Genomic DNA, 18,462 nt, shown 5'->3' on the forward strand with positions numbered 1-18,462 from the left:
AGTGAGGACTGCAGATGCTGGAGATTAGAGTGGTGCTGGAAAAGCAGGTCAGGCAGCATCCAAGGAGCAGGAAAATCAACGCTCCCTTTAAAGCCTCCCATTTATCTCTCCACCCCGGAGGCTCCTAGCCTCATTCCTGATGAAGGGCTCCTGCCCAAAACATCAATTTTCCTGCTCCTCGGATGCTGCCTGACCTGCTGTGCTTTTTCAGCACCACTCTAATCTTGAAACTGACAATGAAGCCATTCAATTGGGGCAAGCAACAGGTATGGCAGTAATAATAGAGAACTGTACAGTGGGGATGATTGACACCATTCTCTGCTGTTAAGAAGGAGAATACAGATAGCTGTGTTCCAGGGTTCAGGGTATCTGTTCAGGGCTGGAAAAGAACTTATTATGGGGTAGGGGAGTGGCAAAGATCTCTGTGTAGGTGCCAATGACAGAAGTAGAATGAGGAAATGGATTCTGCATAGAGAATGTGAATGACTAGGCATTGGATTAGAAAGCAGAATCTCAAATGATATAATCTCTGGATTATTACCTGAGCCGCATGCAAATTGGCGCAAAGAAAATTAGAGAGATGGAAATGTGGCTGGAAGACTAGTGTGAGAGAAGTGATATCCAATTCATGGACCATCATACCACTCCTGGAGAATGTTGGGTCTTTACCATTGGGTACACCTGAGCCACGCTGGGCTACATAACTTGAGAATTAGAGAGGATTTTAAACGAAGTAGTGGTATATCAAAAACTAGAGACAAGGTAATGCAGGGAAATAGTAATTTGGGAAATGAGAGTCAAAGAATGGTAGGAAAGGTGATAAAAAAAACAAAGAATTCATGAATAATAAAGACTACAAATATAAGAAACAGATGAAAGTAAAGATTCAGTATTAGAACAAATTGATAGTCACATTAAAGTTGGCAAATGCTATCTGTTGGCTGTGACAGAAGGATGGCTTCAGGGTGATAAGGATTGGATTCTCAATCTTCAGCATATAGGACATTAAAGCAAAACAGGAAGCTATTTAAAGGTGGGGGAATAGCACTGTTAATCAAGAATGACATCTGTGCAATAATTAGGGGTGATCTTGGTTCAGGAGATAAGGATGTAGGATCATGGCTTTGACAAATAGTAGGAGAAATAAATCACAAGACAGAGTGGTCTACAATCCCCCCTAGAATTAACTGACAAACTGTACAAAAGGAAATATTGGGGCTCAGTGATAAACGGATAGCAATAACACAGGTGAAGAATAGATATAAACTGGAAGAATGAAATTGGCAGAAGCCTGGATAGGGAGTTCATAGAATGCATTCAAGACAGTTTCTGAGAGCAACACATTTGAGAATCAACCAGAGAACAGGTTTTATTAGACTTGTTATTGTGTAATGCGCCAGGGTTGGTTAGTGATCTTAGTTTTTTAAGAAAAACAAGATCAATGGGATGTGGGTGCCCAGCATGTATTGCCTGTCTCTAATTGCCCCTGAGAAGTTGGTGAGCTGAAGTCATGATCCACAATACTATTATGGAGGGAGTTCCAGGATTTTGACTCAGCAACATTGAAGGAACAATGATAAAGAGACTGTCGATGCTCAGTTATTCGGTATATTCAGACCAATAGAGGACTAAGGAACACGAGTATTCCATTTGGCCTTCCGAGCAAATGCTCTGCCATTCAATAAGATCATTGCTGATCCCATTGTTATCTTAACTCTACCCACCTTCCCTTTAGCAGTACCATAAACACTTTTCCTCTTTAAATACTCTCTCTTTGACCAGCTCTTCATCCTATAGGAGACAGCATGGTACATGGCAAAGTGTCATGCTTTGTTTTACAATGTTCCTTGTTTGGTTATTTATTTGGTTCATTACACTGAACTTGCTATGAAATGTAAGTTGCTGCTGTTTAAGGTCAATACCAGGAAGAAGCTTATGCTACAAGCTACCATTGCATTGCAGTGGCAGTCAATTAGCTGGTTTATGGTGCATGGCCAACAACAAGGATTCAATTCCTGCACCTGGTGAGGTTACCATGAAGGTTCTACCTTGCCCATTACCTGAGGCGTGATGACCATCATATTCAACCACCACCAACCATCTCTGTCTAATGAGAGTGGCCCTCTGAGACTATGATAGGCCTCTGTGACCTTACCTTTGCATTACAGCGTTGAAGGAGTGCTGCACTGTCAGAGCTGTCAATGTTCTAATGACCTGGAATTATATGCATACATGTAGACTTATGGAAATATGTATCATGGAATTATATATATACCTGTGGATTTGAATTTTTTTTATGCTCATTAAGAGAAAATAAATTTGTTTTAACTTAAAAGTTGAGAAAATAATTTTAAACATTGCTTAAAATTATCTGACAGAACAGTTTTCAATAAAGCTTGTTTTATGCTTTTATTAACAGCATTGGAGGAGATGAGTCATTAAGAAGCTCCACAACTCTGCCAAGTAAGGACATTGAAATTATATAAAATTTAATATTGTTTACTCTTTGGACATTTTGAAATGGTCCTACATGATAACTTTTAGAAGCAAAAGTTTACCTCACACCAGGGTGACCTTAACAGAGATGGTCAACAGCTTTTTTTTCCCCTAAAATCTAGTCCACACATGGGTGCATTTCTGAGTATTCACCTTAGAATTATTTATTAACCAATTCAATCTTCTGTTGTAAAGATTAAAGGGCATTCCTGGATGGAGAGAGTTGAACAAAATAATCCTCAGGGTTGACTTAAATTGTACTCATTCAGTTGGGGGTTTGGAGGCTTAACTGGCAGCAGTCGTATTCATTTTACATACCTTCCCCAATCCCGTATTACCATGTTTGAATTAATCCTTTGACAACTTTCTGTTACAAATATGCTCCTAATTTTTGTTCCCACACTCAAAAACATCTTCATATTATGCTTTTTAGAATTAGAATTACTGTAAGTAATCTAATCTAATCTAAAGCTTCCTGTGAAGTTTGTGTCATGAACTTCGTTGCTATTCCTCTCAGTTCTAAGGCAGTACCTGAGCACAAAAGTTACTCGAGTGCAGTACTAAGGGAGTGCTGAATTGTTGGAGGTGCCGCCTTTCAGACGAGATGTTAAACTGAGATCCTGTGAAAGTTCCCTCAGCATATCCTGATGAGGATCAAGGGAGTTTCCCCTAGTATCTAAATTGTAAACTATTAATAATGCAAAGAAATTACCATTTATATTTGCGTAGAAGTTGATCTCATGTAAAAGTCGATCCCCTATTTTTGATCAAAAATCTAGAATTTTCCGAATATCTCATGTAAATGTTGATCCTAATTCTTCACATTTGTGAATCAAGGTATTATCATGTATATAAATGAGGAAATGAATTTTTTTTGTACTATTATTTGTTTTGATGTACAATTCACACCAACATTAGGCTACAGATTTATTAAGTTCATTATGGAACATAATTAGTATAATTAGTGTGATACAAAGTTTATTACAGTATCATTTCCCATATAAGATAGACCTATAAGCATTTACTTCACTATAATTACCATGCAGCAGACTTCTCATGGCTGCAATGATCGGTGAGACTGTCTGAAAGTCAAATGTCTAATAACTTTTTTATCAGAAATAAAAGCTTAAAATGTTAGCTTGAAAAACTAAAACAACAGTAGATGACAGAAAACGAAGAGAAATGGAAAGATTTCGCATGAAAGTTTTGGACGCATCTAGTCAGAGTCAGGTGACAACCTCCCTTTGTGTGCAAGTCAGCTGAGCTCAGTTCCCCTGTAGCACTTGTGGAATTACCATAATGCACTGTGCATTAATTTCAGCCGCTCAAACGTAGTATTCACTTCATAGGTGACCCCATAAATTTAACCTGAAAGAATAGTCTAAAAAAATTTGACTCTTACAGAAGTTTATATGATAGATCGTCTCATCATTATCACATTGTTATTTGCTGGAGCTTGCTATATACAATTTGGTTACTACATTTCCTACATTATAGCTGTAACTACACCGTACATACAACTTCATTGGCTGTAAAGCAGTTTGGAAACATTAGCAGTCATGAAACTGCTTAAAGAAATGTGGTGTTTCCTTTCTGGAGAGTACGAACAGCTCGAAGCTAAATTAAAAAGCAGAACCGAAAAAGTAATAATCTCTGGATTACTACCTAGACCTCGAGCTAATTGGCACAGAGTCAATAAGATTAAGCAGGTGTGGCTCAAAGATTGGTGGGGGAGAAATGGGACTGAATTCATGGGATATCGGCACCAAGTACTAGGGAAGAAGGGACCTGTTCCGATGGGACGGTCTTCATCTGAACCGTGCTGGGACCAGAGTCCTGGCAAATTACATAACTAGGGCTTTAAACTAAATGAGGGGAAGGGTTTAGTTATAGGCGAAATTAGAAAACCTGAATTAAAGGAGGAAGAGTGCAGAACTCAGGAGAGGATATTAAAATCTCCAGCACAGGCACAAAAAGGACAGAGTGTTTGGAAAGGATTAGCAATCAAACTTCAAGCACATTGGACAAATGAACGAAAATCAGAAGAGGAACAGTTAATACAGGACTGAAGGAGTTAAATCTGAATGCACACGCAATATAAGGAATAAGGTAAATGAGTTTGTGGCGCAGATTAAAATTGGCAGGTATGACGTGGTGGGCATTACGGAGACTAGGTAGGAGAGGGGATCAGGATTAGGAGCTGAATATTCAAAGATATAAATACTGCTGAAAAGATAGTCAGGTGCGCAGAGGGAGTGGGGTTGCCTGTTAGTGAGAAATGAAATTAAATCAATAGTAAGGAACGAAGTAGATTCAGATGGTGTAGAATCTGTATGGGTAGAATGAAGGAACCACAAAGGTGGAAAAAAAACACAGTTGGAGTTATGTACAGGCCTCCAAACAGTAGTCAGGAGCTAGGACACAAGATATACCAGGAGATAGAAGAGGTGTATAGAACAGGCAAAAATAGATTAGATTAGATTAGATTACTTACAGTGTGGAAACAGGCCCTTCGGCCCAACAAGTCCACACCGCCCCGCCGAAGCATAACCCACCCATACCCCTACATCTACATTTACCCCTTACCTAACACTATGGGCAATTTAGCATGGCCAATTCACCTAGCCTGCACATCTTTGGACTGTGGGAGGAAACCGGAGCACCCGGAGGAAACCCACGCAGACACGGGGAGAACGTGCAAACTCCACACAGTCAGTCGCCTGAGGCGGGAATTGAACCCGGGTCTCGGGCGCTGTGAGGCAGCAGTGCTAACCACTGTGCCACCGTGCCGCCCAAAGTGATCATGAAGGATTTCAATATCCAGGTGGATTTGGAAAATTAGGTTGGTAGTGAATTGCAAGAAAACAAATTTGTCGAATGTCTACGATATGGCGTTTTGGAGCAGATTGTGGTGGAGCCCACTCAGGAACAGGCAATAGTGTGGTACGGTGGCTCAGTGGTTAGCACTGCTGCCTCGCAGGACCAGGGACCCAGATTCAATTCCAACCTCAAGCGATTGTCTGTGTGGAGTTTGCACATTCTCCCTGAGTCTGCGTGGGTTTCCTCCCACAATCCAAAGATGTGCTGGTTAGGTGAACTGGCCTTGCTAAATTGCCCAGAGTGTACAGGGATGTCGGTAGGTACATCAGGAGTAAATATAGGTTAGGGGAATGAGTCTGGGTGGATTACTCATCGGAGGGTCGGTGTGGACTTGTGCATCCACCACTACTTCTAGTAGTTCTTTCCACATGCTAGCCTCCCTCTGTGTGACAAAGTTGCCCCTCATGTCCTTTTTAAAACTTTCTCCTCTCATGTTAAAATTATGCTGTCTAGTTTTGAACTCCCCCACCCTAGAGAAAAGCCCTTTGCTATTCACCTAACCTATGCCCCCAATGATTTTCTAAATATCTGTAAGGTCAACCCTCACCCCCCCTATGCTCTAGTGAAAAAGGTCCCAGCCTATTCAGCCTTTTCTTATAACTCAAACCGTCGAATACCAGCTGCATTCTGGTAAATCTTTTCTGAACCCTTTCCAATTTAATAATAGCCTTCTGATAGCAAGGCGACTAAAATTGCACACGTTCTCCAGAAGTGACCACATCAATGTCCTATACAATCTCAACATGATGTCCCAACTCCCCTCCCATTATGTTTGTAGCAATTACCATCATTTCTCCGATATTTCTGTTGATGTTCTGATTTGAGACTGGGAGACCCATCTGTGGACATTTGGGTTTATTTCAAACTCCAAACACATAAAGGAATAAATAACTATGATCTTGTAGCCATTACAGATACATAATTGCAGGGTTTCACAGATTAGGACCTGAAGGTTGAAAGATACAGAATATTTATGATGGGCAGGAAGCTCGGAAAAGCTAGAGTTGCTCTGTTAGCGCAACAAAGAGGAATAATCAAACTTCAGGAAACCAGAATGTGGAAATGATTTAAGTGATAAAGAGAAGTGTAAAAGAGAAATATAAAGGCGAGAAGTTACTTGTGGGGGTGGTGTACAGCTCCCCCTCTTCCCTAACAGTAACCGCCCGGTCTGGTGGAAGATTATGTAAGAAATAATTGGAACTTCTCAGAGAGGCATGGCAATAATCAGTGGATTTTAATCTAAATATACACTGGAAAAGTCAGATGAGCAAAGTTTCTTTTAATCTCTTCACCCCCGAGGGTCCCAGCCTATTCCTGATGAAGGGTTTTTCCCTAAAACATCAATTTTCCTGCTCCTTGGATGCAGCCTGACCTGCTGTGCTTTTCCAGTACCACTCTAATCTTGATTCTGGATTAGTGGTGCTGGAAGAGCACAGCAGTTCAGTTAGCATCCAAGTAGCTTTGAAATCGACGTTTCGGGCAAAAGCCCTCCTGATGAAGGGCTTTTGCCCGAAATGTCGATTTCGAAGCAACTTGGATGCTGCCTGAACTGCTGTGCTCTTCCAGCACCACTAATCCAGAATCTGGTTTCCAGCATCTGCAGTCATTGTTTTTACCTCACTCTAATCTTGACTCTAATCTCTAGCATCTGCAGTACCCATTTCCGCAAAGGTAGCTGATGAGTTCATAACTTCTCAGAACAGCATATTCTGGAGAAAACCAGAGAACAGGCTGTACAGTGTGCATTTGTAGAGCTGAAATGGTAGACATTTAAGGAAATATTTCTGAATACACAGAATAGATCACTTTCAAAGAGTAAGAAAAGTTCCAAGAGATGGACACACCATCCATGGTGAATTAGAGAGATTAAAAATGGTGCCAAACGTTAATCAAATCCGAAAACATATATTTATGAAAACACAATGGAAGGTCAGGTGATCACACAATATAAAAGTGAAGAATTACTAAAAATAAAGGAAACATTTACTGTGGGAGAAGGCTAGCCAGAAACATAAAACAGGTAGTAAGTGTTTCAAAAGATATTTTAAAAAGAAAACAATTAAGTGTCCCTTGCTCCTATAGAAAGTTAGCTTAGGAATTAATAATGAAAAAGAAGGAAATGACTGATGAAGTGAACAGGTGCTTTAATTGGGCCTCACAATACAAGTCAAAAGTAACACCAGAAATAGGCGTGAATCTTATCTCCAGTAAATGGAAAGAAGGAAGGAACCACATCAGAATTACAATCACCAGGCAGTGTTACTGTTCAAGTCCAGGTACAAGCTGACACCTCCTGGGGTCCTGATGAACTTCTTCCTAGAGCCTGAAAAGATGGGGCTAGTCACGTAGTTAATGCATCGACTTTAGTTTTCCAAAATTCTCTTGATTCAGGGAAGGTCCCATTATATTATGAGATAGTAAGTTTAACTCATTCATTCAAAATGGGGAGATAGAAAGTAGTGAACTACGGGCCAGTTAACCCAACATTTGTCATAGGGAAATGTTAGAAGCTGTTATTAAAGATGCTAAACCAGGGTACTTAGATTCCTTTAAGGTAATTTGACAGATTCAATATGGTTTTATTAAAGGAAAACCATGTTTAACCAACCTATTGAAGTTCTTTAAGGATGCGACATGCACTGTGGATAAAGGGAAACTGGGGTGTGCTGTACTTAGATTTTCTTAAGGCATTTAATAAGGTTACACATCAAAGGTTATTGTGGCTAATAAAAACCCATGATATAGGCAATAGTATTGTTAAGGATAGAAGATTGGTTAGCTAACAGGAAGCAGAGAGTAGGCATAAACTGGTCTTTTTTAAAGTTGACAAGATGTTGGCAATAGTGTACCAAAGGATCGTCAATTGTTCATAATTGGTAGACGTGATTTGGATGAAGGGACCCCAGTTATGGCTGCCAAACGCAATGACACAAAAATAGATAGGGAAGTAGGTTAGGAGTCATAACAAGGCAACAAAATAGATAGCTTGAATGGGCAAAGATCCAGCAGATGGAGTATAATGTGGAGAAATTGTGAAATTTTCCATTTTAGCAAGAAGAATTCTTTAAAAGTCTTTACGCTGAGTTGTTGAGGAGTTCTGAGATGTGGAGGAATCTGGGTGACCTAATCGATGAATCACAAATACTTAATTTTTAAATACATCAAGTAATTAGGAAAGCTAATCAAATGTTACTATTTATTGTGACGGAAATCAAACATAAAAGTAGGGAGATTATGTTTTAGTTATATAGGGCACTGGTAAAATCACATCCGGAGTATTGTATACCATATTGGTCATCTTATTTCAGAAAGACTGCAAATGCATTGGTAGCAGTTCCGAGTGGGTTTACCATATCTGGGAAGGACAAGTTATCTTAGGAGAGGAGTTGGACAAACCAGACTTAAATCTGCTAGAGATTCAACTGAAAAGGACTGCAATTTTCAGTGAGGGAAACTCAGTTGTCCACTGGGAATATGTCCTGTAAGTTCAAGAAGTGTGATACAATCATTATTGAGTGATAAATACATCATAATTTAAAAAGCAAAAAGGATTATGATGCAAAATAGACCTAAAAGGAAGGTAATGGAAGTGAAGTCAAGTTAAACAGTTGTTTAATGCTGTAATGGAAGGAATGTGGGTTAATTCTAATTAGGATTGTCAAATGCTATTCTCTATTTGCCATGTTCAACTGTTCTGTGTTTGATTATGATGAATTTGCTGCCTGATCTGTGCTCACAATTAATGATTGGTTAGGTCTGGGTATGGTTTCAGAGAATAAAATTAACAAAAATTGTAGAAGCTACTAGAAGCTGAGATGTATACACATGTACAGATATTTTATGACGAAAGAGGTATTTTAAAATGAATTGTAAATAAAAACTGAGAACTAGTGTCATCTTCAGTTAAAGGGGTGGTCCTTTCCTTGTCCTGTCCATAAAATGTATATCTTAGACTATATATTGCTCAGTATCAGAAACATGTCAGCCAGATTCCTTCAGTTAACTAACAAAGTATTACTTTATTAAACAGAAATCTTACTCAAATAAAGATTATTTACAACAGGCTTAAAATGTGCATATACATCCAACTACCCATCTTAAGTAATAATATTCACATACACGTTCCTCCAAACTTGGAAAATATATATAAAATTTCGTAGATTGTAATCTTAAATGTACATTTGTCAAGCAGCAATTAAATTTAGACAAAAGGGAATTATTGACAGATTGTCCAATTTTAAAACTCTTTACAGTGAGTTGTTGAAGAGTTCTAGGATGTGGAGGAATCTGGGTGACCTAATCGATGAATCACAAATACTTCATATTTAAATACATCAAGTAATTAGGAAAGCTAATCAAATGTTACTATTTATTGTGACGGAAGTCACTTTCCACACAAGTTCCTGGTACTGGGGATTTTTCCTGAATCTGTTATGCTTAATTGAATTCTCTATTCCTGGAGACAATGGTGCAAGACGCAGATTTATGAGCATGGAACAAGAATAGGCCACTCGGCCCTTTGAACCTGTTCCAACATTCAATAAGATCATGGCTGAACTGATTTTAACCTCGACTCTACATTCCTGCATATCCCTGATAATCTTTCATCCCATTGGTCATGAAGAATCTATTTACCTCTAACTTAAAAATATTTCAAGATTTTGAATCCACTGCCTTTTGAAGAAGGGGATTCCAAAGACTGATAACCCTCAGTGAGGAAAGAAAGAGCTTCTTTAACTCTATCTTAAATGCACAATCTCTTTTTTTAAAAACTATGATTCTGAGGTATACTTTCTTCCACAAGAAGAAACATCCTTTTGACATCTACCCTGTCAGGTCCAGTCAACGTCATATATGTTTCAATTAAGTAATCTTTCTTCCAAACTCCAAACACCCAGCTTGTCTAGCCTTTCCTCATAAGGCAACCTGTTCTTTCTGGGTATTAGTTATAGAAGAATCATAGAATCTTCACAGCAGGTCATTCAGCCCATTGAGTTCACACTGTCCCTCTGAAGACCATCCCACCCAGACCCACTTTCCTAACCTATCACCATAAAACCCACATTGACCATGGCTAACTCAGCTAGCCTGCGCATCCCTGGACACTACGGACAATTTAGCATGGCCAAACCATCTAACCTTCACATCTTTGGACTGTGGGAGGAAACCAGAATACCCAGAGGAAAACCACACAGACACGGGGAGAATGTACAAACTCCACACAGACAGTCGCCTGAGGCTGGAAACAAACATGGGTCTCTGGGAGGTAGCATTGCTACCACTGAGCCACTGTGTCACCCTACTACACATTAGTGTAGTAAACCTTCTCTGAACTTCTCATTTAAGAACTCTCCATTTGTGGTAATAAATTCTTTCAGTGAGTTTTCAACTCATACACTTTGATGAGAGGTGTTTTGGTGAAAGAAAGAGAGAAATGTAGCATAGATAGCAACCTTTCGCTGACTAAATCCCAACTGGGTCACGTGAACTCTCTTTGAAAGCTGTGCAGCCTCAATTTCTCCACCTAAGTTGCTTGGTCTTTGAAAATACAATTGCTGTAGGTAGTGTCCTTTGATTTGTAGCATTCTTTCCAAAATGTCCCAGTATCTTTACAACAAATATATAAAATGTACAATGAACTAGCAAATGTGCAACATCATCTAAGTAAAAGAAATACATGTATATGTGAAAAATTGAAATCCGAAACAAATAGAAAATATTGGGATGAGGTAGGGAACTGGTCTGAATGCTCTTTGGAGGGTTGGTGCAGACTTAATGGGCATTGAGTGATTCTATGATTCTTTGTATATGAGAGAAGGTAAATTGAGTTTTGAAAAAGATCATAACAGACATGAAAAGTTAATCCTGTTTCTATGTTCACAGATGTTGTCTGACCCGAGTTTCTCCAGTATTGTCTCCACTATTTCAGAACATTACTATGTTTATTTCATGGCTTCTGGTTGTATCATTCATCAGAAACTATGTATCAAAGCATGTCACTGATTTTCAACTTTTCTTTGAATTTGTTAACTGCTTGTGTAGCAGTAGTTACTGTTTTCCACTTAATATGTCCTGATATTCTTTATTTTAGATATTCTTCGTGAATTTAACCCTTCATTGACTGGATTTTCAACTGGAAAGGGGAATCTTGAAAATCCCAAAACATTTCTGAATCAAGCTGTTGCTGGAGCGATAGCTGCGTATGTATTTGGTTCCATGACTGGGCCAATAATGAGGCATAGTTTTGCCTTCCTCAATGCAACCTATGCACCTCAGCAGAACATTCATTCAGAGCCATTCTATTTATTGTCCTTTAACTATTTTCATTTTTGCCAATTTGATTTCCTGAACATCGTGAAATGGTTGAAACACTAGAAGCAGCAAAGTCTATGAGCGCTGACAACAGATTCTGTTTCTCAGATTGGCTGCTATTATAGGCAGAGGATGTTTAGAGGGGGTGATTTGAAAGCTTAAATAGCCTTCGCAATCCATTACATGCTAATCTATGTTTTAAACATGTTATTTCATTTAGTTATGATGGATAAAGCAGGGTCAGGAATGGATGTCGCAGGTTCCAGGATTTAGATCTTTCATTAAGAACAAGGAAGGCGATAAAAGAGGGGGAGGTGTGCTCTTGTTAGTCAAGGACAATGTAACGTTGGCTGAAAGAACATTTGACGAGCACTTGTGTACTGAGGTGGTATGGGCTGAGGTTAGAAACAGGAGAGGAGAGGTCACACTGCTTGGAGTTTTTTATAGGCTTCTGCACAATCCCAGGGATGTGGAGGCAAGGATTGGCAAAATGATTCTGGTTAGGAGTGAAAGGAACAGGGTGGTCATTATGGGGGACTTTAACTTCCCAACATTGACTGGAAATGCAAAAACTCTAGTATGTCAGATGGATCAGTTTTTGTCCAATGTGTGCCGGAGGAATTCTTGACACAGTATGTCAAAGGGTCAACAAGAGGGGAGGCTGCACTGCATCTGGTAAGTGGTAATGAATCAGGCCAGGTGTTTGATTTAGTGGCAGGTGAGCACTTTGGAGAGAGTGACCATAATTTGATTATGTTTAGTTTAGTGATGGAAAAGGATAGGTACATGCCACAGGGCAAGAGTTATAGATAGGTGAAGGACTATTATAATGCAATTAGGCAAGACTTAGGGTGCATAGAATGGGGTAGCAAAATGAAAGGGATGGGGACAATGGAAATGGTTTAAGGAACAGATATTGCATGTCCTTGATTGGTACGCCCCTGTCTGGAGTGGAGGAAGTGATAAGGTAAGGGATCCGTGGTTTACTACAGAAATTGTATCTCCTGTTAAGTGGAAGAAGGAGGCTTATGTGAAGTTGAGACAAGATGGTTCAGATGAGGTGATGGAAAGTTACAGATTAGCTCGGAAGGATTTAAAGAGAGAATTAAGAAGAGCAAAGAGAGGACACGAGCAGTCTTTAGTAAATTGAATAAAGGAGAACCCTAAAGCTTTCTATAGGTATGAGAGGAATAAAAAGATCACTGGGATAGGAATAGGGCCAGTCAAACACAAAAGTGGGAATGTGTGTGTTGCCCCTGTGGAGATTGGAGAGGTGCTAAATGAATATTTCTCATCTGTTTTCACTCAGGAAAAGGAGAATATTGTAGAGGAGAAGAACGAGGTGCAGAATATTAGACTAGAAAGGATCGAGGTTAGTAAGGAAGAGGTGTTATAAATTCTGGAAGGAGTGAAAGTAGACAAGTACCCTTGATTGGGTGAGATTTATTCAAGGATTCTCTGAGAAGCTAGGGAGGAGATGTTGGAGCCTTTAGCCTTGATCTTTGAGTCATCATTGTCTATAGGTTTAGTACCAGAGGACTGAAGGATTGCAAATGTTGTGCCCTTGTTCAAGAAGGGTAGTAGAGATGATCCAGGTAATTATAGACCAGTGAGCCTTATGTCTGTTGTAGGAAAGGTTTTGGAAAGGATTCTAAGATAAGATTTATAATCATCTAGCAAGCAACAATTTGATTGCAGATAGTCATCATGGTTTTGTCAAGGTCAGGTCATGTCTCACAAATTTCATTGACTTTTTTTGAGAAGGTGACCAAGCATGTGGATGAGGGTAGGACAGTTAACGTGGTGTACATGGACTCCAGTAAAACCTTTGATAAAGTTCTACATGGTCGGCTGTTGGAGAAAATGTAGAAGCATGGGATTGAGGGTGATTTAGCAGTTTGGATTAGGAACTGGCTTTCTGGAAGAGGCAGCAAGTGGTGTTGATAGAAAATATTCTGCCTGGAGTCCAGTTACTAGTGGTGTGCCACAAGGATCTGTTTTGGGACCACTGCTGTTTGTTATTTTTATAAATGACTTGGATGCAGGCATAGGTGGACAGGTCAATAAGTTTGCAGATGACATTAAAGTCGGTGGAGTAGTGGACAGTGTGAAAGAATGTTGCAGGTTGCAGGGGGACTTGGATAAGCTACAGAATTGGGCTGAGAGGTGGCAAATGGAGTTCAATGCAGACAAATGTGAGGTGATTCACTTTGGGAAGAATAACAGGAAGGCAGAATACTGGGTCAATAGAAAGATTCTTGGTAGTGTGGATGTGCAGAGTGATATTGGAGTCCATGTATGTAGATCCCTGAAAGTTTCCACCCAGGTTGATAGTGCTGTTAAGATGACATATGGTGTGTTAGGTTTTATTGATAGAGGGTTTGAGTTCCGGAGGTGTAATGTCATTCTGCAACTGTGCAAAATGCTAGTGCAGCCGCAGTTGGAATATTGTGTACAGTTCTGGTCGCACCATTACAGGAAAGATTAGATTAGATTACTTACAGTGTGGAAACAGGCCCTTCGGCCCAACAAGTCCACACCGCCCCGCCGAAGCGTAACCCACCCATACCCCTACATCTACATTTACCCCTTACCTAACACTATGGGCAATTTAGCATGGCCAATTCACCTGGCCTGCACATCTTTGGACTGTGGGAGGAAACCGGAGCACCCGGAGGAAACCCACACAGACACAGGGAGAACGTGCAAACTCCACACAGTCAGTCGCCTGAGGCGGGAATTGAACCCGGGTCTCAGGCGCTGTGAGGCAGCAGTGCTAACCACTGTGCCACCGTGCCGCCTTCAAAGATGTGGAAGCATTGGAAAAGGTGCAGATGAGATTTACCAGGATGTTGCCTGGTCTGGAGGGAAGGTCTAATGAGGAAAGGCTGAGAGACTTGGGTCTGTTCTTATTGGAGAAAAGAAGGCTAAGAGGGGATTTGATAGAGGTGTACAAGATGATCAGCAGATTAGATAGAGTAGACAGTGAAAGTCTTTTTCCTAGGTTGATGGCGTCAGCTTGTAAGAGGGGGCATAGCTACACATTGAGGGGTGATAGATTTAAGACAGATGTCAGAGGCAGATTCTTTACTCAGAAAGTGGTAATGGTGTGTAATGCTCTACCTGCCAATGTAGTTAACTCAGCCACACTAGGGACATTTAAACAATCCTTGGACAAGCACATGGATGATGATGGGATAGTGTAGGGGGGGGTAGGCTGAGATTAGTTCACAGCTCGGCACAACAACGAGCGCCAAAGGACATGTTCTGCGCTGTATTGTTCTCTGTTCTATGTCTTGTGGTATTTAAATTTCCAAAGCTCTTGAGACAGATGGCAAACCATGAGCCCTACTACAATGTGGCAGCCCTCTTACACACAATAAACTCGGATTTAAATGCCCCGTTCAAAAAAAAAGAAAAGAAATGTAAATGAGAAATGTTATTGATCAAATACATATTTTTCTCCCAATGACCAGAGATCTTCCAGATCAAGTGAGAAGATTAGTGAGCATCATGAAAAATCATCCGGTAAGGGTTCCCCAATGGTATTAAAACTTTGATTTCTAAATCTTTATTCCAAGTTAGAAAACCTCACTGGTGAGTGGGACCTTCAGTTTATGCTCACTCTGCCCCTTGGTTTCAGATCTATCCCCAATATATAATACTCAACAACTGAATATTACACACTTCTCTGAGGGTAGCACTGTGTTTTAGATTTTCCAATCAGCCAAGGCTTCATAAACTGAGGTACAATGCAGACATGGCATTGAGGAATGACTCGGCCTACTCACATTGAATTCCATGGTGGATTATACAGTTCCATCACACCGAGGGGAACTTATAAAGTCACAAAGATGTACTGCATGGTCCAACTCATCCTTGCCGACCAGCTATCCTAAATTAATCTAGTCCCATTTCCCAGCATTTGGACCATATCCCCATAAACCCTTCCTATTCATGTACCTATCCAAATGCCTTTTAAATATAATAATCATACCAGCCTCCACCACTTCGTGCAGCAATTTATTCCATACATGCACCATCGTCGAAGAGTGTTTTGCTGGAAAAGCACAGCCAGTCAGGCAGCATCCGAGGAGCAGGAGAATCAATGTTTCGGGGATAAGGCCTGCATCAGAAATGAGGCTTGTGGGCGAAGGGGACTGAGAGATAAATAGGAGAGGGTGGGGCTGGGGGGAAGGTAGCTGAGAATACGATAAGTAGATCAAGGTGGGGGTCAAAGTGATAAGTCGGAGAGGAGGGTGGAGCAGTTGGGGGAGAAGGGCGATGGACAGGTAGGACCATACAAGAGGGCAGTGCCATGTTGAAAGGTTGGGACAGGGATAAGGTGGGGGAAGGGGAAATAGGGAAACTGTTGAAATCCACATTGATGCCATGTGGGTACAGGGTCCCAAGGCAGAAGAGGAGGTGTTCTTCCTCCAGGCATCGGGTGGTAAGGGTTTAGTGATGGAGGAGGCCCAGGACTACACATCCTTGGCGGAGTGGGAGGGGAACTTGAAGTGTTCAGCCATAGTGCATGGGGTTCGTAGGTGTGGGTATCCCAGAGGTGTTCTCTGAAACAATCTGCAAGTTGGTGTCCTGTCTCTCTTTAATGTAGAGGACACCACATGAGGTGCATCGGATATGTGTGTGGAAATACAGGTACATTTCTGTCAGATATGGAAGGATCCTTTGGGGCCTTGGACGGAGGTGAGGGGGGAGGTGTCAGAGCACGGTTTGCACTGCTTGCCATGGCAGGGGAAGGTGCCAGGTTGAGAGGGTGGGTTGGTGGAAGGCATGGACCTGACAAGGGAGTTGCAGAGGGAATGGTCTCTCTGAAGTGCACATGGGAGTGGGGAGTTAGATATATCTCTGGTGGTGGGGTCTGTTTGTAGGTGGGAGAAATGATGGAGGATGATGCGATGTATCTGGAGGTTGGTGGAGTGGAAGGTGAGGACCATTCTGTCCTTGATGCAACTGGAGGGGTGAGGTTCAAGGGCGGAGGTGTGGGAAGTAGAGGAGATGTGCTGGAGGGCATTGTCGACCACGTGAGAGGGGTAATTGTAGTCTTTGAAGAAGGAAGCCATCTGGGATGTTCTGTGGTAGAATTGGTCCTCCTGGGAGCACATGGTGTGAAGGCAGAGGAACTGGGAATAAGGGATAGCATTTTTATAAGAGGCAGGGTGGGAGGATGTGTAGTCCAGGTAGGAATGGGAGTGGGTGGGTCTGCAATAGATGTCCGTATTGAGTTGGTCACTGGAAATGGAAATGGAGAGGTTCAGGAAGGGGAGGGTGGTGTCTGAGATGATCCAGGTAAAAGAGGTCAGGATGGAAGATGTTTGTGAAGTTGGTGAACTGTCCAACCTCCTCATGGGAGCACGAGGTGGCACTGATACAGTCATCGATGTAGTGGAGAAAAAGGTGAGGAATGGTGCCAGTGTAGCTGCAGAAGATGAACTGTTCCAGGTACCTGACAAAGAGGCAGGCATAGCTGTGACCCACTGCCAGTCATAAATGGATGGACCCTCTGATTTTATGCTTATTCACATTTTTAATGGTTATATACAACTAAGTGGCTTGCCCAGCTATGTCAGAGTGTGGGTAAGAGTTAATTACATTCCTGTGAGTCTATAATCATGTGTTGGCTGTGTTCTTCCTCTAAGGGGCATAAGTGAGTAAATCAGCAACGCTCATACTTGTCACTCATTCCAGATGTATTATTTAATTGAATTTAAGTTCACCAGACGAGTTTTAAATTTACATCTCTGAACCATAAGCCTAAGTCTCTGAATTATTAACCCAGTTACATTAACACTATACTATCAGCCTCACTTTCCTATTTGAAGCATGAAATCAGTGAATTTAACCAATGGCATCACCCAATGGTTAATCTTTGCTATTGGCTAAAAACTCCTATGGCATTTCTTATTTTCTGTTCTAGAAAATTGATTTTCAGAATGACTGGAAGGTTATCAACATGTTTATTGGTGGAAATGACATCTGCAATTACTGCACTGATTTGGTAAGCAAATTATTTGAGATCCAGAATGACATTGTTCTCTTTGAATACTTGGGAATTTCCTTTAAACCGGACAGATCAGTCAGAAAACCTGTGGGAAGCAGCAGTCTTATATGTCAGCAATTGACCTGACTTCACAGAGAATAAAATCTGAAGCCAGCCCTGCTCCCAAGCTCACCAGTTTCCTGATTGGCGGGTAAGGTGAAAATGGCCTCCACAGCATCGTATAGAACAGAAGGAGGCCATTCTGCACTTGTGCGTATAAATGAGCTAACACTTCACAATCAGAAATTGCTGGAGAAACTCAGCAGTTCTGGCAGGATCTGTGGAGAGAAAACAGTATTAACATTTCAAGTCCAGTGATCCTTCTTCAGAACTCTGAAGGCATCAGTGAATCAAATGGGTGTTTACAACAGTTGACAGTGGTTAGATGGTCACCATTAGACTTGCTTTTTTAAATTTATTGATTTTGAACTTCTCTATTTGTCACGGTGGGAATCAAGCCTATGACCCCAGAGTACTGGCCTTCTCCCCTGGATTCCCAATCTATTGACATGAGCATTACCTCACCACCTCCCCATAAATTGCTGCCTGATTCAATTTTCAGACACCTTCTGTCACTGGGTGGGCTCCTGACAATTTTCCATCATTCTCCACTATTTAGTTGTAGCAGGAGTCTGACCGCATTTGAAAAAGGCTGGGAGCTGATGTAAAGGATGGGAACACAGTGACATTGTTCCAGGGGTTTTGTAGCCTTT

The 18,462-nt window shown here is 41.0% G+C and overlaps 1 protein-coding gene across 1 annotated transcript in view; it reads left to right on the plus strand.

Annotated features, from left to right (window-relative positions):
• The window catches only part of plb1 (phospholipase B1), a 163,151-nt gene that overhangs the window by 94,482 nt on the left and 50,207 nt on the right, over window positions 1-18,462 (plus strand). The window contains exons 34-37 of the mRNA XM_072551369.1: window positions 2,420-2,463; window positions 11,468-11,576; window positions 15,165-15,216; window positions 17,627-17,707. Coding sequence (XP_072407470.1) covers window positions 2,420-2,463; window positions 11,468-11,576; window positions 15,165-15,216; window positions 17,627-17,707 — 286 coding nt within the window. The remainder of the gene's footprint in view (window positions 1-2,419; window positions 2,464-11,467; window positions 11,577-15,164; window positions 15,217-17,626; window positions 17,708-18,462) is intronic.

Source organism: Chiloscyllium punctatum, chromosome 3 (genome assembly GCF_047496795.1).
Source record: "Chiloscyllium punctatum isolate Juve2018m chromosome 3, sChiPun1.3, whole genome shotgun sequence".
Taxonomy (NCBI): Eukaryota; Metazoa; Chordata; class Chondrichthyes; order Orectolobiformes; family Hemiscylliidae; genus Chiloscyllium; species Chiloscyllium punctatum.